Genomic DNA, 26,695 nt, shown 5'->3' with positions numbered 1-26,695 from the left:
AGAGTGTCTTGATCCAAAATCAATGAAAACCCAATCTAATAGTAGCAAAATAAAAGCATTACATGTAGCAAATGCTAATGTATCTTGTCCATTATGTTCGGATAATCACAAACTATGTAATTGTAAACAATTTCATAAATATAAAGTAGACGATCGTCGTAAGTTTGTTTACGACAAAAACATCTGTTTCAACTGCATGGGGGGTAATCATTCTGCCAAAGAATGCCATAGCAATTCACGGTGTCGCATTTGCAAACAAAAACACCATTCGCTTCTTCATCCCGGGGGTAATAACACTGCCTATAGTGATGGTGACAATAAGCCAAACAAGAGTGTTGTCACATCTTCAAACGATCCTACCTCTTCAAACCATTCAGCATCATTGGTCTCCTGTTTCTCGACAGGTAAAATATTTCAGCAGGTCTTGCTAGCCACTGCGGTAGTAAAGGTCACATCGAGAAATGGGGAAGATTACAAACTAAGAGCATTAATAGACCAGGGCTCGCAGTCATCTTTTGTAACGGAGTCGGCAGTCCAATATCTAGGTCTAAAGAAAAAACCTACCATGAATCTGATTGCAGGTTTGGGTGGAGGAAAGGAGATGGTATCAAAGGCCACAGTCCAGTTAACATTAAAATCCATGTATGATCCCACTGTAAAAATTTCAGTGAGCGCACACGTTATCAAATGCATAACGTCTCCATTACCAGCTGAGAAGGTAAAACCAATGGAGTGGTTAGAACAAAAAAAATTATTGCTAGCAGATCCCGAATATCACACACCCAATAGAATCGACATTCTCTTGGGAGCTGAAGTATATACAAAAATACTTCGTGCAGGACTAAAACGAGGACCGCTTGGTACACCACTGGCCCAAGCAACATGTTTAGGTTGGATTTTATCTGGAGAAATCGAATCAAATACTAAGCCCGCTAGCAACATAAACGTAATGCATTGTCGTTGCACATCTGATTTAAAAAGATTCTGGGAACTTGAATCAGATATTCAACTACCCAAAGAAAAACTATTCACTGATGAAGAGAAATTCTGTGAACATCATTTTAAAACCAATACCCGTAGAGAGAGTGACGGCAGATATATTGTTCGCCTTCCACTTAAAGTTGAAGTTCCTCAAGTCACTTCTTCTCGAGATATCGCAGAAAATCGTCTTAAATCACTTGAACGTAAGTTAGACAAAGATAAAACACTACGAGTCAAATATCAAGAAGTAATTGATGAGTACCTAAAATTAAATCATATGGAACTTATATCTACAGAAGAAATCGATAATCCAAAGGCCATTTACTTACCTCACCACGCTGTGGTTCGTGATGACAAAGAAACCACAAAAGTGAGAATAGTCTATGATGCGTCCTGCAAGGGCAAAAACAATATCTCATTAAATGATCAACTAGCAATAGGACCTACTTTGCAGCCGGAACTACGGCACATCATAATGCGTTGGAGGTCGGCCTCAATTTGCATGTCAGCCGATATTGTTAAGATGTATCGTCAGGTGAAGACCGATGATCGTGATAATGATTTCCAAAGAATTCTGTGGAGAGAAAATCCTAATTCAGAAATAAAACATTACAAACTTACCCGTGTTACTTTCGGCACAGCTTCTGCTCCATATCTCGCAGTCAAGGCACTGCAGCAGGTAGCTCACGATGATGGAGCTAATTATCCAATGGCGGCGGAAAGAATACTGAAATCTTTCTATGTTGATGATTTCCTGAGTGGTTGTGAAAATGTCAAACAAGGATACGAAATCTTTACACAGATGAATGAACTACTAGGAAAGGCAAAATTCAAACTTCAAAAATGGAATAGCAATAACAATGAACTCTTAGAATTAATGCAAGGGAAGGAGAAGGATAAGAAAGCAGGAAAACAACTAGGAATAGAGGAAGAATTAAGAATAAAGGAAGACGAGTTAATAAAAATAATGGGACTTACCTGGAACCGACGTGACGACACCTTTCGTTATTCAGTTAATCTCCCGACGTTGCGGCAACCTGTAACCAAAAGGATGATTATATCGGATATATCTCGTCTCTACGACCCATTAGGATGGGTCGGACCTAGTTTAATAAAAGCAAAAATTATGATCCAGAAGCTTTGGTTAGCAGGATTATGCTGGGACGAAATCGTTCCGAATAATCTTTTAAATGAGTGGTTAACTTACCGCGAAGAACAATTAAAGTTACGTGAAATTCGCATACCAAGATGGATCGGCACTCACACAGATGATCACGAAGTTGAAATTCACGGCTTCTGTGATGCATCGAAATTAGCATACGCCGCAGTTGTGTATGTACGAGTAATTAATTCTGTAAGCAACATAAACGTGTCTTTAATCACCGCAAAAACAAAGGTAGCTCCAGTAAAACAAGTCTCCATTCCGAGGTTAGAGTTATGCGGAGCTGTACTGTTAAGCAAATTATTAATAGAAGTAGCAATGGTTTATAATATCAAAAAAAGCAATATACACGCATGGACTGACTCAACTCTCGTCCTTGCGTGGTTGAACAACCATCCAAGTAAATGGAGTGTGTTTGTAGCCAACCGTGTATCAGAAATTCATACAAACCTCGATCCACAAAACTGGTTACACGTTACATCCAAACAAAACCCCGCAGACTGTGCGTCGCGAGGATTACATCCATCTGAACTACTAAACGCCAAACTTTGGTTCAGTGGACCGGAATTTCTCTATCATAAAAATATCACGTACAATACACCGAAAATTTTAACAGATTTAGAAGCAATAAAAATAAAATCAAATTGTACTACAGTGGAACACAAAGCAAGCATATGGGATAAATATTCATCGCTTCCAAAGATGATTAGAATAATTGCATATTGTAAAAGATTCATAAATAATTGCAAAAAAGAAAATAAAAATGATGTAAAATATATCACAGCTAAAGAGTTGAAGGAAGCACTAAATTTTTGTATACTTAGAGAACAAACAAATCATTTCGCAAAAGAACTTAAACTAATATCACAGAAAAAGGACTTACCTAAAGGCAATAACCTTCGCTCATTGAATCCGTTCATTGATCCCGATAATATCTTGAGAGTAGGAGGCAGATTAGGTCTTTCAAATCTCGGTTATAATAGAAAGCATCCAATTTTAATGCCGAAACAGTCTCACTTAACCCAACTTATCATAGCTGATGCCCACAAACAAACACTTCATGGCGGACCGCAACTTACATTGAACTATATACAAACAAAGTATTGGATTCTCGGAGCGAAACAGTTAGTTAAATCACACTACCGCAAATGTGTGACTTGTGTTAAGAACGCAGCAGTCACAAAGGCTCCTTTCATGGGACAGGTACCTACTGTCAGAACAACCCCTACACGCGCATTTAAACACAGTGGTGTTGATTACGCGGGACCAATTCAACTGAGAACAGCCAAAGGTCGAGGTCACAAATCCTACAAAGGATACATCGCCTTATTTATCTGTATGGCCACTAGAGCCATACACTTAGAAGTTGTAAGTGACTTAACTGCGGAAGGTTTCTTACAAGCCTTTAAACGTTTTGTGGCCAGACGAGGTAGTTGTTCGCATCTGTGGAGCGACAACGGGACCAACTTCATTGGAGCATCAGGAGAACTGAAAAAATGCGCTATCTCAGAACGTAAACAGATGCTCGCCGAGGTCGCTGCATCACTGGCTACAAATGATTGCGAATGGCATTTCATACCTGCCCATTCACCCAACTTCGGCGGATTGTGGGAAGCCGGAGTCAAGTCGGTGAAACATCACCTCAAGAGGACAATCGGAAATTCAACTTTGACGTACGAAGAAATGGCAACAGTTCTCAGTCAGATAGAGGCTTGCCTCAATTCTCGCCCCCTGTCGGTAATTCCAAGCCAATCGGAGATTGGCAATATCTTAACTCCCGGACACTTTCTTATTGGTGAGCCATTACTAACTGCGCCAGATCATGATGTTGGGTCATTGAACGTAGGTTCTTTGAGGAGGTGGCAATACACTCAACGTATGCTTCAATCATTTTGGCAGCAATGGTCAAACGAGTATCTTAACAAATTCCTGCTGAGATACAAATGGAACAAGCACAATCCTCAACCAAAATTGAATGACGTTGTAGTAGTCAGGGAGGACGGCTTACCTCCATCGCGTTGGCTCTTTGGCAGAGTGATCGCCACCTATCCAGGTGTAGATAACGTAGTCCGAGTAGTAGATATAAAAACTAAGGGTGGTGTTATAAAACGGCCAACTCAAAAGTTATGTATCTTACCTGTTGCCGAATAAACTTAAATGTAATTGTAACATTGTTAAGTTTTCCTATATAGCAAATTGTCTAAACTTAAGATTAAGAACATAAAAATGTAATTTGAAGAACAAGGCATAACCTAGTTCTTGGTGGGCGGTATGTCCAATGTAAACCTGACGCTAGTCGTCAACAGATGGCGTTACTTGTATATTAGATCGCGCAAGCAACATTCCGCATCGAATGCTTAAGTGTAAATTAACTTTTAATAATAAAATTAATTGTGGACCTTAACGACAGTGTTTTTATAAGATCCCTTAAGAACTCCTAAGCACAAAAATTGTGTACAACCACCCTTAAGTTTTTTAAATCCAAATATTTCCGTTTTATTACTTATGAGTATAGCCGACTTTCGTATTTATTACGTTATTAACTAGCATTTAGTGCACATCAATGGCGCAAAATCATTATACTTAAAAAAAATATAATAATAATAGGCATTTCGGTACACAGCCGGAGCAGCGGGATAGGAGCGTTGCGATTAAACCTTAACGCGGACGTGTCTGAGCGAGTGGCAACCGCGCTCATAAGAATTATTTCAATCCCTTACGATGGAAGCTGCCTAGTCTATTCGACTGCATATTTTTGTTTGAGTATACTAGTATACAACAATAAAATAAGTTTCGTGAGACTGTAGTAGAGTATGTATATCGTAACTGGAATGATTTAAGTTTGTACTCTAGCGCTACAAACGGGGATCCTTATTGCTTGGAAGAACAGTATCGAGCAAGCATGCTGATGTCAGTAAAGGACTGGTGAATGGATTCAATGGAAAAATAGAGAAGATACATTGGGGACGTCGATAACAGCAATAGCGCACGTAAAATAACAGTTTAATTTAAACATACTTTAATTTGCGAACTAGAAGTCAAAACCAAGTTACAGATATTAAGTATTGTACATATATGTTCAAAGGAAACAATTCTCTATTTGCTTAGCATATTCTACTACTATAAACAAATCACAAGGCCTTCGCCTTGACGGTGCTCTTTTCGACATAGGCTCCTCTATATTAAGTAAAGAGCAGGCTTACGTTGGCCTCTCTAGAGTTAAAAACTTAGATGGAGTACATCTTATCAATTTAGGTCCAAGTCAAATCAAGACACAAGAGAGCTCTATTGTAGAGTACAACCGTTTGCGCACGTTATACCACCCCTACTTGGGCAAATTAAGTATAAACAGAAAACGCGTAAAAAAATTCCGGTCACCGAGTGGGCAATTCACTCGAACATTTCAGAGGTACCTACAAGAACAATAAGAACGTATCAAAAAAAAGACAATTATACCCCGTAAACATAGGAAAATAGAATAGTTTAACAAAAACCATTTGGTATTAATTTTGTTATTAATAAGTACCTACTAATAATTTATACAAAAAGTAGTGATATCCCATCAAAAACATAAATGTAAAAATGAGAGCCAAGTTAAATATTATGATATATAGCTTGGTTGTTGTCTTCAACGACAAAAGAAGTGAGATCTAAATTTGTGCCAAGTTAAAAAGTCCTTTCTGAAATTTATTTATAACTACATAAAATATCATTTCTTCTTATAACTTGGGGTAATATATTGTTGCCTAAGGTCTGACTTGGCTAGTTCTTATATGTTTATAAACACAAATTGTAGTTTGTGTTTAGAATAACAAATTATAACTCAGAACATCTAAGAAGAATGGAGGACAGGTCAGTATTGCTTAGTTAGTATACGTACATTAAGAGCTGCGATGGTCCAGTCTCTAGAAAATATGAATCTTAACCAGATATTGCGAGTTCATATCCAGACAAGTACCATTGAATATTTGCGTGCCTAATTTGTGTTAATAATTCATTTGTAACAGGCTTAGAACTTACGAAGGCTATAATATAATTCGTATATGAGAACTAGCCAAGTCAGACCTTAGGCAACAATATATTACCCCAAGTTATAAGAAGAAATGATATTTTATGTAGTTATAAATAAATTTCAGAAAGGACTTTTTAACTTGGCACAAATTTAGATCTCACTTCTTTTGTCGTTGAAGACAACAACCAAGCTATATATCATAATATTTAACTTGGCTCTCATTTTTACATTTATGTTTTTGATGGGATATACTACTTCCCGGTGAAACTTTACATTTATTAAACACTGTAACATGACGATTCAATAGTGCGGTTACTACTTGAAAAAGATATATGTATTTTCATTTTTGATCTTACGAATTAACACCAAGTCTTCATGAGATTCATACAGACTCATTTAAATAGGTACCACTAATGTTATAATTAATCAATCTTATTATCTACCGATGGTAAGTGAGGTGGGAAAGTACCACTCACTGACAAGTTATTCTAATGTCAATAATCTGTACTGCTCCCCACTCTAAGGGTGTGTACGCAAAAGAGATATAACATCTTAAGAACCTGTGCTTAAGTGTAGGTAAGACAAGTGACCACTTGTTAATAGGTGGTCCATTTGTCTCTAAAATATTTTTATAAAACGTAAGCGTATATCTGTCCGATACGTGTCCCAAGCTCCATCAAAGCCAAACCTAAATCGTATAGCTATAGTTTCGGAAGGGAGGCAATGTGGTAGACGAGCCGGCGGTAATCCTTGTCGATTCAAAAGTCAATTTTTAAATTCCATTCCCTAATTCGTCGGCAACATTTCAATTCTAACGTATAATAGTAGGTTGCATAATATCAATCGGTGTAATTATTTAATTGTTAGGTATATAAATCTTTTAATCATTTCAATTCATCTTCTCGCCCGTCTGATTGTATGATTCGTCTGTAGTCAATAATCTGTAGTGATATTATAAAGGCGAAATAGCTCTGTCTGTTACCTCTTCACGCTTGAACCGCTGAACTGATTTAGGTGAATTTTCGTGTGGAAATAGTTCGATCCCGATGAAGGACATAAGCTACTTTTAGTTAATTCACCCTTTGAGGGAATAAAATGGAGGATGGCAGTGTGTACTATAGGTAAAGTTAAATAAATTACGCGCGGATAAAGCCGCAGGTCCAGCTTATGTTTAAATAAATAATTGAAAGTCTCTTTTGATCTATCATGAATTGATAGTTTGAAATGTATGTATCTCCTGTAAAAAATGTATATAGGATGATTTTGTGTTGATACCAGATAATAAGAAAGTCTATTCATAGTAATCTGTTATCATTGCCGATAGTAGACATACCATTTATACTTTTCCCCGAAATATATATATTTATGTCTAATTTTTGCTCAATATACAGCGAAAGTAAAATCATACGATTTAACAAGGTAAGCTACCTATGTAATAAAAACATTCTTACTTATTTAATTTAGTCAAAATTTAAAGTAACCCGCCCTCGTCCCTAATATATTATGTATAGATAAACATTTTCTTCCCTATGCAAGTACTCGGTTCTCACCCCAAAGCTATTTTTTACCCCTCAACATCAACCCCAAAAGTCGGGACGGCGAATTCTTAAATCGTTTTTAATCCCTCAATTCGTATAACAATTTATTAGATTATTTAGTTATGTTGGGTTCTGTGTAACATGTGGATGGATTCTTAAGAGTTACATTATATACAGGAGAAAAAAACAAGGTCTCTTACTAAACAAAACTTAAATTTATTTGCTAAGTAACTATTTTTACAATAGTTTGCTTAACGATTTTCAACTCTATTATTGTATAAAGAAGGTTATGTTTCGATGCAAACAGATGTTAGATTTCACATCGTGATTTATTGAAACAATTCGAGTAATGACTGTTTTTAACGAGTTACTAATATTCGAATTTCCCCTCCAATTAAGCGATAAGCTTTTGTTAGGAGTGCGTAATAGTCCAAGGGGTCAAGATCGAGTCTGTTGGGCTTAAGCTTGGCTTAATGTGCCCAATTTTCAAACTATAACTTTATATCATTGTATTTAAAGCTTCGATTAATAACTATTTCAACAAAAACCGAATTAAATCTAAAATCGGATCAAACAAGAAGTATCAGGATGTAACTAAAATAAATAATTTCCTAATCTATTCATTATACCCTGTTCATGCTAGCTTGATATTTTTGACAGACGGGCTAGTGATGTAAAACAGAAAATATAACATATATAACAGTCGATGGAACGATGGAATTAGTAATTCAAATTAGATATCAATTTTTTTAACTTATTTTTCAAAAAAAGAGTTATACCAGCTAAAGAGACCCCAACCCCCGTTCGTGACAATAACTTAACAATGATCTTTAATAAGGATTTTTGTAATCGATATTTGTAGCAGTTACTGCCTGTTATTCGCGTCCCCACCGTTCAACTGATGTAACATTGTATAAGCTTCTATTATTTTCAGTGTTTCTATTTAAATTTTACTTTGAAGCAATAATGTATAATAGAAAAAATCTTAAAATTTTCGGATGACACTTGAATCTTTAGGAACTTTTGTATTATATGTTTTTTGTTAAATATTTATAAAATCATTAAATTAAGAAAATAATATGTTTGTCATTGCAAAGTTATGTCGATCAGAAAAAATTACATCTGTCAAAATCTATCTTTACTTGTACAGGGTATAATAATGTAGATGTGAGGTAACAGACAAATAAATACATAAATATAAATGCAAAGATTATATTCTTCTTTTTTTTAATTGTTTAATAGTAATAATAATGCCAGAAGAATACTAGAGTAACCAGAAGTAATAATGTGGTTTAAGGTGAAAAAAGAAGAATGGCATGACTTATACGTCGCGATGTACTCGTGCTGACTACAAGCGTAGCGTAGTAGGCTGATGGATACTATTATTTTCACGAAAGTTTCATTTTTTATCACCATCATTTGCCCTTAACCCACACATCTGAGGTCCAACCGTGTGAGTAACCATACTGCAATAAAATAATTTGTCAAACTTAGGGCCTGTCGCCTCCCTGACGCCATCGATTTTTGAAATACGAACCGAAAATAACCTTTTGTTTAAAGTAATATAATGTACGACGTACGTATAGTACTAACATAAACTATGTACTAATGTATGTTTGTGTATTTTATATTACAGGTAAAAGCCGAGGTGTGGTTTCATTCGGGTTAAAAATTAATGAACTTCAAAGCAAGCAAGCAAGTGTTATATCTAAATGACTTATATGATCATTCATATTCAATAACATCTAAGAATTAAAATAAATCTTGGCTGTATTATATAAATAGATTAAACAGAAAAAATAATAAAACAGATATAATAATATAGTACAGTATTTACAGAAAAATAAACCTTCTTCGAGGACATTATACGCTCATACGAAAGATTGACTTTTTTATGTTCTTGTTTAAGGGGCACCTAATGGATACCACTGGTCATAGAGGTCGGTGCCATCAGAATTTTTTACCATTTATAACAATGAAAATGCGTCAGCAACTAAGATGTTATGTTCCTTGTGCCTGTTGTTGCACTGAGTGCTAGTGCTTTGCACTCAGCCTTCAAACCGGAAGACACCACTACTAAGTATCCTGTGCCTGTGCATATCCGGCTTATGTCCTCTCCTTTTGAGGGATGGGAGTTTATTCCACCACGCAAGTACAATATGTGTTACTAGATTTTTATGCGACACGTTCAATTTTCCTCCCGATGTTTCCCTTCGAGCAAGAGGTCATGAAATTTCAGTGGTGCTTGCCCAGATTTGAGCCAATAATCTTTATCGTACAACATCGATCATCGTCACCGACCAACATTTAAGATATGTGTGTTCTAATAAATAAGCCACCCCGCGAATTTATGTAAACTGTATAACGATTGTAAGCATTTCCCAATACTATGAACTTGAGAAAGAAAACCTTTTTAATCAAAAAGGTTTTTATTATACAGATATTTTTTGAATATTATAAGTAATTTTTGTAGACTCGTTCTTTTATCTAGAAGCCATAAAGCAATAAACAATTCCTTCTAAAGAAACGTGTTTATAAATAGGTATTAAATTTAAATAAAAATCTTGTGAAGTTGATTGATAAAATTAAGAAAAATCTATTTTTAAACTTCGTTTAGTAATTCGAAGAATATTTTAGCCTTGTAAATCTAGATGTTTTCACATAATACACCTGCTTACTACTATTTTGTATATTTATTGAATGTATAACGAGGTTCAATTAGCTTAAATTAGCTGTTAAATTAACAGCCTAGCCTTTTTACTATGGAGGCCCGTTCAATCAGCAACCTGAATGATATTCAACCAATATAATAATATACAACTTCAGTTTATAGAATAGGATAACTTAGTCCTAAAAGATTAGGTTTGTTTAAAACGTAATTATTTGGTTCAATAAAACTTTCAGCACATTTTCACTATCAAGAGTGAAGAAAAAACTCTAGTCTATGAACGGAAGATGTATTGACTGCATGACAACCCACTGATTGAACAGCGCCGCTAACAAAGGTTAGGCTGTTAATTGAATGGCTAATTAAGCTATATCTTTTAAGTATATTATGCATAATACTTTTTTGAATAAGAGCCTTCTCAAGAAATTGCCCGTATAACTTTAGGATATATATTTTTTGTTCTTTGAGCTCTAATCCGTTCAAACAAACAATATCTTCGGCTTCATATAATATAGATTCATAACATGTACATATCGAACCTGCGGAATATTTGGCCTTTAAATTCATATTACAATAACATCCTTCCGCATTCCCCTTCAATACTACAAACACCGTGCTATAATATAAGACGCAAACAAAATATGTCGTTAAATTTTACTACGTGTGCGTGAACACTCGCCCGTTTTCCAACAACCGATACAGAGCTCACGTTAGCATTGACCAATATGACGAGCGAGTTAACACAGTGACACACTGTGCAGCCGTACTCGGAAAACGGACGTTGTAATCACGTGGGCTACGCGCGTAGATAGAGAGGTGAAATTTTTAAGGTGCGTTAGAGTGGGACAGGTGACGTAGCCTTGACCTGCGCAGTAATTGCTCCTAGCGCCCCCTGCGCCGTACAACGCTTTTCGATACGAGTTGAATTATTGGCGCGCAATAAACACAAACTATATTTTATTTAATTATGAACTAGATTTAGCAACATAGTTATCATTTCTATTGTATTTTCATTGACAATGTAATATTTACAATATTTATATGTTTGAACGACAATAAATTCCACGTCAATTCTCAATTTATATATCATAAACACTGAAAACTTTTTACAGATACTGAAATGTAAAAAATAAAAGAATTTTTATCAAAATATATTAATTATCATTCCTATTTTTTAATCTTATTATTTAGCCTCATTTTTATAAAACGAACTCTATTCCCCCTTTTTGGGGAAGATTAAATTAGCCACCCCCTGCGGGTTGACCACTAAAAGTATCCTGATTTCTCCTGTGTTACTTGTTTATCACGTTTTCGATTAAGATAAAATTGAAACACAAATTACGTTCGAAATACTCAGAGGTTCTTGCCCTATCCACGTGTTTCATAAACGGATCTAGTTCATCCTAACTAATATAAATACGTAAGTGAGTTTGTTTGTTTGTAACACTTTTTAACCACTTAATAGAATTTTTGCATACTAATTGGAAGGGGTACAGAAAATGACCAAAGCGAGCAAAGCCGCAGGTAACTGGATACCTTATAAATATTATTTATAAATAATTTATGGTTATAACGGAGTGTAAATATTTACGAGAAGCAATTCAATTAATTATAATATAGCTATATTGAGCGGGCTTGCTCAACGAAGCCGAAAACGAAAACACGAAGTTTCAGGCGTTAAGTTACTTCTGATTTCCATCACTGCTTTCGTCAAAAGGCTAAAATTTTAGACTAATTAGAATTGAGATGTGAAAATATCTATCGAGGTGTTACCGACTTGTGCCTACCAAATGATTACGTTGTTAAAATTACGATCGTTCACTGGTTTCTATAATTGCGCTGTATTTCGAAGGTTTATAAAGATGGATGTTTTTTTTCGGATACGCGTGAAACCAATGAACCGATTTATATGTAACATTGACATTATGATAGGTAGTTTCAGGACAAACAAGCTACTTTAAATATATTTATATATCGTATATTTTCGATATTTACCATTATGCTTAAAATGAAATTCAATTAAAATGGATAAAAGCTAAGAGTTGCTCTGAGTGGTTTTACCCGCGTTAAACATTCCTGCACCACCCCGGAGGGCCGTAGGTGGTATTAAAAAGGTTTTGTCAAGAATTAGGCTATCAGCATTATTAAAATCTCTTCACATTTATTATTATTTTAGTGTTTAATGTTATTAGTATAGATATATTGACATAAGCCACGAAGAAGGAGCAGTAAAGTTTAGCCCGGGTGAACACGAGCGGAGCCGCTAGTCTTTTAATTTAGGTATTCACGATCCGGTATGCTGCTGGGAAAGAGGTACGTTATATAAATATTTTATATACAATAATCAATATGTACAAAATATATTTGTACCAACTTTATGCGCACATCAAGGTAAGTAAGATCACACTGTTGCACAGCTTTAAATGTGTGACCATCGTTGTAAAGGGTGAGTATATTTTACCGATATTTATTACCAAATCCAATCAAAGAAGGAATGAAGATAAACAAACATTGGATTTACATACTCCGTGCGAATTTCTAATAGATTTGCTATATAATGCATTACAAACAGTTCTTGATTAATATATCTTTATTTATAAATCAATACTATTTCACTTATATCGTTTTACTTCCGAAGTTTCGATATCAAATTCATCTTCATTTAAAACAATTTTTTCACCATAATGAATACTATAAAGTATACCACGACCAATGATATTGCGTCAATTAAATGTCAAACATTGTTCATATGTCTTAATTCCTCCTCTGGTTGGTAGGTATAGACTTTAGTTGGAAAATTAAAGGGTATCGTACTAAAAAAAAAATTGTGACGTCATTCGGTTCGTGTCCGTGAAAACTACATTCAGAACCGATGATTGATTTATTTATTTGGTCCCGTAGCATTACATTTCAAAAGGAATTATAAGCTTTTGATTTTGACAAAAAACAAGCTTATACAAAATTTCACAGCTATTTTGCCTTCGAGGAGTTCCATTGACAGGAACCAATCCTGGGTGTAGAATCAGGATGAGAAGAAGGTATCTAATTTAGATACCAAGATTTGACTGAAACAAACTATCAAATATTGCGAAATAAATAAAGAGTTTGTAATTAATTTAGTCTTCTAATGATAGCAGAGAAATAAAATACATGCTTTGAATTTCCTAGCTAATGTTGTCGTTCTGTATCCGCAGATGTTCAGATAACATGGTCGCAGAGTCCCCGCGCCGCGTCGCTGCCGTGCGCGGTCGTGGATTGGAGTCGAGTGCAACCCCGCCGACCGCCGCCGTTGATCGACGAAGACCGATCAAGGGCGAAGCCCTTTATATGGAGGAAGGGCGATGACCAGATCAACCCTAAACGGTAATTTTCAGTACTTTAAATTGTTTTGAATTGTGACGTATGTGGTTGTATCCTTACTGTGATGAAATATAATGGTTTTTTAATAATGATAGTTTTGATAAATTAATTAGGTGACATAATACTCCCTTAGGTTCAACCGAACCTGTGACCGTTTATTGGATAATATTTAAAGTCCAATATATTCTTTATCGTCTTACATCCAAATACGATTATGCGATCGTCATTTTGTCTCTGAACCTTTAAGCTTGTTACAAATACCTGAGTCTTTATATTTATTGGCTACGATTAGTGCCCTCCTCTTTATTCTAAACTTTCGCCAGAGACAGTGATTGATTCGGTGGCCAGGCTTTAAACCACCAAATTTTCACCCACGACTGTGCTTAGGTTTGAATAGTGAGTGAGTCAGTATAAATACAAGCGCACAGGATGTAGCATCTTACTTACATAGTTTGCCTGCCCATGAACATTGTATACATGAACAATATATATATTTGTAATAATTCCCCATTAACTTTGAGTTTGAGTTTTTAATGTATTTCTATAATCTTGTACGTTTAGCATTTGCACCACTGCATATAACACAAGGTAATGTCCGGTGTGCGTTGCAACCGCTCTTTGTTTGTAAACAATTATCCGATATGACTCGCGAGCCATCTATTGTAAGTTGATAGTACGTAGTGAAGAAACTTAAATGGTAGGTCGTCAACTCCTGTCAACATTGACGTTCTCTGCCAATCATAATTTGAAATTTAAATATTCAAAATAAGAACGATACGATTTTTGAATAAAGACAACAGTGTATCATCCCTCTTAAAGAGTATATTTTATATTAAATAAATAAGAATTGTATGCTTTGTACATACATAATTGATGACTAATGAGGGAATTTTACGAGTTTATGTTTTAATATATTTAATATATTATTTAATATATCCCGGAACCTTCGGTTAATAAACTTGATCAACATATATAATAAGACAAGCTTATCGCGTATAATCAAAATATAATAGGACAGTTTTGTGTTATGAACTTTTAAATCGTCCTGTTACAAAACCTGTACATATGTATATAAACGTTTTGATATTTTTCCAGGGTTGCTTTTAACGGTACGCTGGAAGTGAGCCGTAAGAGCGGTGGAGGCACGGAAGGAGTGTACCAGTGTGCAGCTTGGGATCACGGAGGTCAAATCCTGGGATACCCTGTACATCTCAAGTTTTCATGTGAGTTTCATTTTGTTATTCTCATAATGTTCCCATTTTCCACGCGAACCATTCCATATGATACTGACAGTATCGACAAATATCAAAGGTTTAGTTCCAGCAAAGGAGTTAAAAGTGGTGGTCGGATTTTATGCAAGCTCCGGGTAGGTATCAAAAAGCTCAACTTAGTATTGCAGTACACCTTATGCCAATGTATATGGGTCGTGGTAAAAGCTGACCATCGGTTTCCTATTTGCTAGACCGCCTACCTATATAACATAATAAGATGATCATAAATTTAAGTTTGTTTACATAAAACTTATTTACTTATTAAGAAGTATATTCAAATCAAAATAAAATATAACTACTATACAGATCACACTGTTCATCATTGGACGGATTATTGTTGTGTCGAGATTAGGTTGTAAAAATGTTTTGGCACAATTACTCCAAGTTGTTTCAACTTAAAACGGAACAAAGATTCTATGAGCATATACATAACCATCATCTTTGAAAACTTCGAAAAACAAATATCTATGACAAAATATCTATATCTATAATATCTATAATATGTGTAATATCTTCGACGTCCTTTAAATGCATCTGCAAATTATTTGAATATATTTTTTTTTATTTTGTTATCTTGAAAGCTATTTGTCACTAGACTTCAAGGATTTCTTATCAATAGTTTTAATTTTATTTTTATCTAGTAAAGTGATAATATTGTAAAGATGTAGATTTATTTTAAAAATGCATTATTAGTACGCATAGACGCAATAGAAGATAATGACATCGGTCATTGGTTGGTCGCCTTTTTGCATTCGATTAAGTATTTATTTTAATACATATTTTTAATTTGAAAAGGTTATAAAGGTTATTTAAAGTTATGTTTCCGAATGACACTTCTAGGGTTAATATATTCATACTTAACTTTGTGCAAACTTCTTATAATAAAGCAGAGTTATCTTTTCACTTGATCGACATAAATTATTAAAGGAAAAGTTGAGCGACTCTCATTCTAACGATGTACCGTTCAAAATAGACTAAAGACGCCTCATATAACGCTTTTGTATTCTCAATTGCAATAATTAATTAATATATTGTCCAGGGTTGACACCTAGACTATTGGTATAATTTTTAGTAGCACTTAACGCGTACTTTACTAGGAATATTAATATAATATGTATTTAAGATTTTAAATTAACATGGTTATTTTTATTACTAACAGTATTTAAAACGGGATATTTACCATGCTGCTCATGAGAACAAGACATTCGTAGATAATGCCGAAATATCGAGCTCCAACAAATAAAAATAAAAAACATGGTAAATATCCCGTTTTAAATACTGTTAGTAATAAAATGTATTAATGTTTTTGTAACTGCAATTCTCTGCAGACTCACCACCAAGTGGTCTATTCGCCCGTTTACTTATAATTATTTATAAAAAAAACAACACCCTCAGTTGTCAAGTCGGACTCATATTTGACTGGTGTTCTCAATAAAATTTAATCAAACATCTGTAATAAATACAGGCGTATCTTATAAACAGCGTGATCAATAGTAATTCAGATGATGATTATCAACTCTGAATATTTCGCCGCAAATAAACTTCATGCATAAGAAAAACCTCACCCCGAATCGTCTTCTGATGTTTACTTGATGTTGTAATTTAATAACCATGTAACATTCTGTGTACCGTCGGCGACTCCGAGAAGCCGACTTAGGGGCGGGCGAGGCCTCATTGAAATGCTGGACGCGTTTTTCATTATTTATACATTCACGTACAAAGGAGGCAATATATCAAGGTATATTTTCATTATCCATCATCCTCTGGTACAACCAGCAGCATGCGCCGTGACGCCGTGATAACGACGATTCAGATATGACGTTTATAATACAGCAACGTCATATTTGATCAAGTTATCGCGGGAAATTGAAACTGAGCGGTCGTTAGTCTTCTGTTAGCATGTTCCAATTTCCAACCACAAGTACATGTGGCAGAATTTCGTTGAAATTAGACACATGCAGGTTTCCTTACGATGTTTTCCTTCACCTCCGAGCACTAGATGAATTATAAACACAAATTAAGCACATGAAAATTCAGTGGTGCTTGCCTGGGCTTGAACCCGAAATCATCGGTTAAGATGCATGCGTTCTAACCACTGGGCTATCTCGGCTCTACTAAACTAGTCGTAAATTAAGAAAAACGAAATGTAAGGTTTGTTTATTTTTATTCCATCTTCGATACGAATGCCTTTAGATTATAATAGTCGACACACAATACTCTCCGAGACGTCCTTGATTACCTACAAACTCATGTACATCGAAACAAATCCTTAATTACTATGACAAGTTTGTACTAAACTCTATTGCCCCAAGGCAAGCATAGCTATATTATTAATGTTGGTCGTACCAAAAGCCTTAGAACTTGTAACTCATCCCTCGACGATAATTTATTATGTGTTTACATCAGCGGGAAACGGAATAACCTCCATATATCATATTATGTATTAACCGTATCATGTTCCTATGTACGCGGGCATGTAACATATTACGAGGATGTGTATGGAAAGACTTAAGGTAACGTTCAACGCGACTTCGCCCGCGAATATTGGGTATAGATTCTGTGATTCATCGACATTAAAAAAATAAGTTTGCGTCTCGTACTAATCTAAGTTAAACTATTTAGTATTGAAAATTTACGTTGCCGTAATCACTAATCCATCTCTCAAATATTGACTGGCACCGTAACGCGTTACGTAACGGTTAGAGGTTGTCACTTCAAAAAAAGAAGGAAGTTATATATATTATCTCATAGATCCGTCATTTATGAATCCAATTGGAAAAATCTTTTGTTGTTTGAAAGCGGTATGATAATTTAAATTTGAAGGAACATTTTTAAATCGTATTTTTTTTATACTTTTTTAAACATTGAGCTTTAGACGTTAGCGCTTTGCCCCTGCAGGTCATTACGCGATGTCTAGTCTATTAGTCTATAACGTATCTTAATAAATGGGCTATTCAATGCAGTTTTAGAATCCAATCAAAATTTGGTAGATCATGAGATTACTGCATTGAAACAAATAAACTATTCAACTTTGTATATCGTTCAGATTTCCGTAGTTTTAAATATACATTTATAAAATGACACACACAATGAACAGAACATGAAGTCAAAACAATAACAAAATAAAAGATGTTTATATTTTCGTTGCTAAATTATTAGCAAGAGGAAAATATATCGTTACTTCGATTGATGATTGTATATTCTGACACAATTACTCAGATATTCATCTGAAACTGTTTCCTTTGGATTTCCCTTTATAAAATAAAGGGAAATCCCTTTATAAAATAAAGGGAAATCCCTTTATTTTCTTTACTTAAAAATAAAGGATATTATCACAGAGGGTTGTTTTATTTATAATTTTTGGCGCTATTTTTGTTAGGCCGTTTTTGTGGGTTTTTCCTTTCATATCTTGGACCCTATGTATACAATTTTGTAAATAGCTATCCATCATCTTCGTTCGGATAGAATAAGGGTCTATAAATCTTCATATAGAAGGCGGAACATACAGAACAACGCGCTAGAGTTTCAAATCGTATGAATGGTTCAGTGAAACAGTCTCACACAAATATACGTGTTTATTTATTAATAATAAAGATTTTTTTACGAGCCGAGATGGCCCACTGGTTAAAACGCGTGCATCTTAACCAATCATTTCGGCTTCAAACCCAGGCAAGCACCACTGAATTTCATGTGGTTAATTTGTGTTTATAATTCATCTCGTGCGCAGCGGTAAAGGAAAACATCGTGAGGAAACCTGAATGTGTTTAATTTCAACGAAATTATGCCACATGTGGATTCCACCAACCCGCATTGGAGCAGCGTGGTCCAAAACTTCTCGTCAGACTGCTAATGTAATGTAATGAAAAAAATAATTTATGTAGCAATCTAAGATATTAAGTGAACCACCTTATGATAATTGGGCTCTTAGAAATTGGCGCATTCCTTACACCGCCAATGCCCCACCAACATAGGGAACTTATGTTATGTCCCTTTAGATTGTAGTACACTGACTCACCTCTCAAACGGGAACACAACAATACTAAGTATTGCTGCTCGACAGTAGAATATATAATGAGTGGTACCAACCCAGACGACTAATAATATTATTTTGTTATTAGTGTATATATATGTTTTATTATATGGACTCAATAAGTACTAGATTGATCCATATGAAAATTTGACATTATGATTGGTCAGAGTTTCTTGGCCGGTTGGTTAGGTTGGTTATAAGTTGGTGATAGGTTGTTGGGAATTTTTGCTTTTGCTATTGAACTCTAAGATTATGTCGTTTTCCCAGAGACTTTTTATTTGGAAAAAGATTTACAGCTAACAAAATACCACGGGTATTAGAGTTTAGCAAATCTTTTAAATGTCAACAAGAAAGTTTAGGTAAGACAAATGTTCGTCTTTTATAGATAAGTCCGAGTAACCGCTTTAGTTTTAATAAATTGGAAAGACATTCTGTTATTCATTGAATGATTTCTTACCTCGTGCGGAGCAACTAAAGCAAAACTAATTGATATTGTACCTACACCATAAATCTGTATTACAAATAATCTCCACTAAATTCAGGGTTTCTGGAAGAGATCTCTTGTTAGAGATAAGTTATCCCTTTGTACACATTTTTCATTTATATAATTTTCTGTATACTCTGTTGGTACATAAATAAATAAATAAATAAATAAAGCACAGTGTGTCAATGTTCCACCACTGGGCAAAGTCTTCTCATGTGAGGGATTGAAGCTTATTCCACCACACTACTCCAGTGAGAGTTCCATGCAAGATTCCTCACGATGTTTTAACCAACAATGAGGTGAATTATAAACACAATTTAACAAATGAAAACATTTGCTCGCCTGGATTTGAACCCGCAATTAAAATTTAAGACAACAAGCTCTAACCATCGCGCTGTCTGTAGTTGCGTGTTTAATAGTTGTTAAAAATATGTATTCGTTATAATAATCATCATAAATACGTTTAATAAACATATCCGTTTAAAATAACGTTATATAACAATTGCTCCTGCGCACTCGTGAATGCAATCTCCGTTGCGCATGCGCTCGAACGAGAATAAATTACCGGTTATTTAGCCGTCTGCCTAATTAAGGTTAATTAGACGGCACTCGACGTCCAAATATTGTGTTCAATCATTTCCTTTGATCAGAGGTAGCTTCAGTAGGTACTCTCAGCATCAGTGCCTCAGTGCTCAGATCAGCATTTTGAATAACGTACAATCTATCTACTAATTTATAGTAATATACTAGTTACCCATCCTGACTTGGTACGAGTTAAATTATGATTTTATTTCTTTGTTTTTGTTTTTTTTTTACCAATATTCTATACATATAATAAAATTGGAGTGCCTGTTTGTAATATTAAAATAACCGCATTTTACTAAATGCATATATACGGTACATATACCTAAATAAATTTTTTACAATTTTTGTCTGTCTGTCGGTTTGTTCCGGCTAATCTCTGGAACGGCTGGACCGATTTTGACGGGACTTTTACTGGCAGATAGCTGATGTAATAAGGAGTAACATAGGTTACTTTTATTTTAGAATTATATGTTAAAATAATAATTCACGCTTTTTTATTAAATTCAAACGCGCACGAAGTCGCGCACAGCTAGTGATATATAAAATTCTAATGGATAGCACAACGTACACCTCGTGTCTTTTTACGTCTCTATTGAATGTATCTTATACTAATTTTGAAACGAGAGGTGTCGTGGGACGCTCGATTGGAACGAATTTGTTTTCGCTTTATATATGTTTTAAATAATAGACACAATGAAATAAATTAAAAATGTTTGAGAATAATTAAATAACAAGAGATTAAATGGTTATAAAAACATCTTATTTGAATTAAAACAATAACAATAAATAAGCTTAAACAAAATCGTTTACAAAAGAAAAAGACAGAGAACAAAGAAAGAGATGTATAGGTCGCGTGGAGGGGCCTTAACGCTTTTTCCTTTCATGAAGATTTCGGCCAGTTCACCACTGTAAGCCGCGTAAAAGAAATTCGTCACAAAAACCTCGAAATCACCGCAGGATACATAATAGCGTCAAATGTCAGAATGTAATATGCGACATTGACTATAATTATTCAATATAAATTTACATTGGATTGGATTCAATACGTATCAAAATGGCGTATCACCGTAAGTCGGTTGTCAACATTTCACGAGTGAGGTACGTAGTGATACAGAATTTCACCGTTGCTTAGAATTGTAACGTGTTAAAGGCAATGTACTCGTACAGCTACATAATGTGTATGTTTTGATAAACGAATTCTGGACTATTTCTTTCCAGCAAATAAAAATGTTACGAAACTTATCTCTTTATATTGCCGACAGAGACAAACGTCTAAATTGTCTTTGTTTTGTAAAACAAACACGAGCCTCCTGAAGTTTTCCTGGAACTAGAATAGTTGTTGGGTGTAGCATATATATGGTCCAAAAAATATAGCAGTGTTAACTATTCTCATAACAATGTCACACTTAGCAGCCGCTGTTTTACGTTTGTTGGTATTATATAGTAATTATTGTCATAGTAATCGGAAATAACGCTATAAAACATAATAAACTTGGTGGTAAGGCTTAGTGCAAGCCCGTCTGGGTAGGTATCACCCACTCATCAGATATTCTACCGCCAAACAGCAGTGCTCAGTATTGTTATGTTCCGGTTTGAAGCGTGAGTGAGCCAGTGTAACTACAGGCACAAGGGAAGTAATGTCTTAGTTCCCAAGGTTGGTGGCGCATTGGTGATGTAAGGTATAGTTAATATTTCTTACATCGCCATTGTCTATGGGCGGTGGTGACCACTTACCATCAGGTGGCCGTTGTTCGTCCGCCTACCGATATCATAAAAAAAATTATAATAAAATAAATAAGCAAAACCGTCGGTAGAGTGCCATGTATTATAAATTAAAATCTACTTTACTCAAGAGGCTTTTACGAGCTCTTTTGAGTAGTCATTTTACAAAATCGTATTAAGCGTAAAGCTATCACTGGTATGGAATATAGATTCTACTGAGAACCGACAAGAAACACAGTAGGTACTCTTTTACAACATTTGAGATGACAGATTTATATACATCTATATGATATTGCGTTGAATGGTTTTTATTTTTTATTAATGGTTTTTAACAAATGAGTTCAATTTCTGAACTGGCAAAGTTAAATAACCTATTTCAACGTATTCCGAAACTCACTGCGCCTTCCAATATAAGTTTTATATTATATGATCAATAGGTTTTTTCAGTTAGTGAAGACAAAAAAAATCTCATTTATGAATTTGCAGCCGAGAAGGCCCAGTGGTTAGAACGCGTGCATCTTAACCGATGATTTCGGGTTCAAACCCAGGCAGGCACCACTGAATTTTCATGTGCTTAATTTGTGTTTATAATTCATCTCGTGCTCGGCGGTGAAGGAAAACATCGTGAGGAAACCTACATGTGTCTAATTTCAACGAAATTCTGCCACAGGTGTATTCCGCCAACCCGCATTGGAGCAGCGTGGTGGAATATGCTCCAAACCTTCTCCTCAAAGGGAGAGGAGGCCTTTAGCCCAGCTGTGGGAAAATTTATAGGCTGCTAATGCTAAAAAATGCTAATGAATATTAGAACAACAAAATCACGCTTGTCAATGAAGCACTTTACGGAAACCATATTAAACCTCCGAATTGTGCTACATCCTCTGGTTTGTTTTATGTATATTGGTTTAGTAGTTATTTTAGTTGAAAGCAAAAAAAACGACTCTTCATTTGTCTATAGGTATAGAAGACCTGCGACTTCATTCGCATCGACTTCATGTATCCCCTGATCAATATGCATTTGTCCTCATCGAGGTCCCAGGTTACTTTCACGTCGAATTTAATTACGTTCGGTTCGCCGGCTTAGTCGTGACGAGGTAACTGACAGACACAATTGTATCGTCGAAGCGATTTCCTGGTTATTTTGTCGTTACATTGATAATTGTGTGCAATTACAAAATCTGATAAAAACCTACTGGAAATTTTTACCGATTCTTATACGTAAAATATTGTGTATTTTCTCTTCCGAAATACTCATCAGTTAAAGTTTAAGTTGAGTTGGTTTACAGTAATCTATATTGATATTATACATTCGAAAGTAACTCTGACCGTCTGTATGTCGGTTTCTCTTTCAAGGCCAAACCACTGTTTTAAACGAAATTTGGTATGCAGCACGCTTGATCTCCATAGGAGGACATAAGACTTTTTTTGCCTAACACCTGACGACTAATCCCTAAAATGCGAGCCAAGCCGCGGTCGACAACTAGTATTACTTATAATCTGAATCCTCACTTCAGTAATATTATATATAGGATACATGCTGTTGTTTTGACGTTAAGGCCAATGATCTTATAAAACAGAGGTCCACTCCAAATTTATAATATCTGTCTTACAGTTGATGACATGACATTGCCCTATTTATGTCATATAGTTTATACAACGGTTATAAAGGTTTCGTTGATCTTCAAATGTCTTCCGAAAATCGTCAATGACAATAAGAGGAGCCTTCTGATGCATGAAACATCTTTCCGCTCGACTAGATTGAACAGAGACGTGATATCAGAGATATTGGTTATATTTGAACATTTTTAGCTCGATTTTTCTGCTACGACACACAGAATGTTATCATAACGAATGGGAGTTCAAATCCGAGTAATGTCAAGTTAGTATTATACATAGTATGTATATAGGCTGTAGATCCCAGGCACCTGGGTTCCTGGTTCGGGCCAATATAATGGTAATATTGGGTTTGTCAGCCGAGTATTAGACGGCGTGTAGAAGTATATATACATGAATAAAATAATTGTTTACTTAAACATGTGCAAATCGTAGTTGGCTTAAATCTGATGTTGTCCAAATCAATAGCGGTCACGGCAGCTAATTTAATGGAAAACCAACTGCAGGACTTATAGTGCACAAGTGCACGCACACACAGGTGTACTCTCTCTTCACTCACTCTGGTGATCCGATGGAACGACAAATACGACAAGATCGAAAATAGTTGAGGCACAGTAACAATAGATTTACGTGTTTTCTGAGGCACGGAAGTGCCTCACACTTCCAAGATCCAGATACCGACATGCTACTGAGATTTTTTCGACGATAAAACTCACAAACTTTTATCGACCTGATATAGGATTTGAACTCATGACCTCGGGATCGGATCGGGATGAGGCCTTATATCTAATGCCCGTCCGCTTCTACTAATAAAAACATCTTGTAAATACATTGTACTTTTTGAAATAACTTGTTTCGTATAAATTAAAATAAATTAATTCCATTGATAAAATTAACATAGGGGTTTTTTGGTACACAATAATATAAATATGTCTTTTTCATTCGAATATCTCTGTTTCTATTAACGAGGCCGTTTGTAAATAGGTTTTAGTAAAACGCCGAATTATGATAACTATCATTAATATATAAAGCCTAAATTTCCCACGGGGTTTCAATTCGGCCTTAACCTCTTTCTTCTTTCATGTGCTTAATTAGTGCTTTGAAGGAAAACTTAGTGAGAAAATCTCCACGTGTCAGACATTCTCTCCGCATTGGAGCGTCGTGCAATAAGATCTAGAATTATTAAGTACTGTGCAGTGTATTGATAGGATATTATTTACAATCCAGGAAGTTAAATTCAACTCGAACTATAAACGCAAAATGCGTTCGTCAAGCTTTTACATCTTAACTACTCAACGGGTCAATTATGTGGACGCGTTGTCATCGGTACGGAAAAAGACATAACCTAATACAAACCCCCCCTGCCCCACGCGCTCAAAACCGCGGGCGAAAACTAGTAGTACATAGATGATTTACTTTATATATACATGTATATGACAAACGAAATCATAGGCTCGCAGTTGTTAAAACGGTAATTCAACAAAGGTTTTAAAGGGATGTATTTGGATTTCCACTTGGTTTTAACCACCGGCCACCATTGGCTATATTTGATCCTATTGTTAGGTAAGAGGGTACATTTAAGGCGGGTTAAGCTACGGGCTATCAATAATCCTACGTAATCGCTCGTTTGTGTAACACGGAATGGTAAAACAGGTTTGCGAATATGTTGAGTCAATTTTTTTTACGATTATTAGAATATTTGTTTTTATTAATCGAAGTCAAAGATCTTTATTCCATATAAAGGCATAATATTTATACTTTGATTGTCAAGCAAAAAGTCTATTTGAGAACTAAACACCTCAGACTAGAGAATTTAAGAGATAGAGTTGTGAGCATTATAGCATATTCAAGGTTCTAAAGTTTATCCTTAAAAATATATGTTTTAATTTGTATTATAAAATGTAATCTTGTTAATTATATTATTAACTACATTGAAGAAAAAGACGATATATTTATATATTTTATTCAAATATCTATAATACTATGTGATACATCTAAAAAAAATCTGGTGTAAAGAGGACTATTTGGGGATATCTTAGGAAAGTACGTAGACATTTCTTCAAAACCAAAATATACTTCATTCAAGCAGGCTTCTATGCACCTTTGAATCAATTTACAAGATTGTTTTAAAATGAAAGCTACTAGCGAATCGGATGGTATCTAATTACACTGGCTAACTCACCCTTCAAAATAGATTACAACAATATAAATTATTGCTGCATAGCGATAGAATGATTGCCGGGTTAACCTGGTGAGTACAAGGCAGATCTGCACAAAGGCCTACCCACAGGTGAATCCATCACTATTTCTGACCAAAGTCCACTCTATAAATACGAGAGCACTAATTATAGCCAATAAATAATTGATGAGTAGGTGGTACATACCCAGACAGGCCTGGACAACGGTCTACCACCAAGTTGTTTTAGCTAGTATAAACATTTTAATCTTATCTCTCAATTGGTAATTGAGGTAGGTACCAGCTTTAGTATATTACATAACCCACTGAATAAGGTTCTATGGTAATGTAAACGTTTTATGTCAGTAATTAGGGACACTCAACCCTTAATAACATAAAGTACGAAGTGTTACGGTCTCTCGCATGACTGCGAAAATTATTTATATTCGTTTATTATATGTAGTTTTAGATTTTTTAAGCCTTCGTAGGTTTTAGACCTAATTAACACATGTATTTAATTAGATTGACAAAAAAGACCCGCTGTGTTTCTTTTGCCGGTTCTTCTCAGGTCAGGGTGGTTCCTTTTCCGAGCCGGTAGTAGTGTTTAATTTGACTATCAATAAGTAAGTGTAATGCTTCTATATTGAATAAAGGAATTTGAGTTTGAGTTTGATTAACTAGGGATGTCGAAATTTGATCACAGCAATTTGGGAAGTTTAGTTTAGATATACCGTACGGACGGAAATAAAAAATGGAAATAAATATTAATGGTTTAAATTAAATTTCCAAAATAATTATGATCGATTACGACCACTGGACAAACTACTCAGATAAAACAGTGAGATTGTTTCCTTCGATGTAAAAGACGCCTTTTTGAAAGTTTCGTTATTATTTTCCTTCCAGCGGGTAGACTCTTTGTAAGACAAGCTTTGTGCAGCGGACGCGGTCGCCTCTTTGTCTAGCTACCATTGTAGTTTTTCCTATTCTTCGTTTCATGATTATTTTTTATGTTTTTTTTTCCAGATGAACATTTCCGAGATTTAAATTATTTTAAATACGATTCTATTTAGTAAACGAGATTCGCATTCATGC

The 26,695-nt window shown here is 35.0% G+C and overlaps 1 protein-coding gene across 2 annotated transcripts in view; it reads left to right on the top strand.

Moving 5' to 3' along the window:
- The window catches only part of LOC125067408 (protogenin B-like), a 111,487-nt gene that overhangs the window by 68,548 nt on the left and 16,244 nt on the right, over positions 1 to 26,695 (top strand). For both annotated transcript variants that reach the window (XR_007119726.1, XM_047676005.1), the window contains exons 2-3: positions 13,556 to 13,724; positions 14,817 to 14,944. Coding sequence is in view for 1 of the 2 variants with exons in the window: in XM_047676005.1 (XP_047531961.1) it covers positions 13,556 to 13,724; positions 14,817 to 14,944 (297 nt within the window). In the remaining variant the exon portion in view is untranslated. The remainder of the gene's footprint in view (positions 1 to 13,555; positions 13,725 to 14,816; positions 14,945 to 26,695) is intronic.

The sequence above is a fragment of the Vanessa atalanta genome, chromosome 11 (assembly GCF_905147765.1).
Source record: "Vanessa atalanta chromosome 11, ilVanAtal1.2, whole genome shotgun sequence".
In the NCBI taxonomy this organism is placed as follows: domain Eukaryota; kingdom Metazoa; phylum Arthropoda; class Insecta; order Lepidoptera; family Nymphalidae; genus Vanessa; species Vanessa atalanta.
The sequence above is the reverse complement of the archived record's forward strand: the minus strand, read 5'-3'. Positions and strand labels throughout refer to the sequence as shown.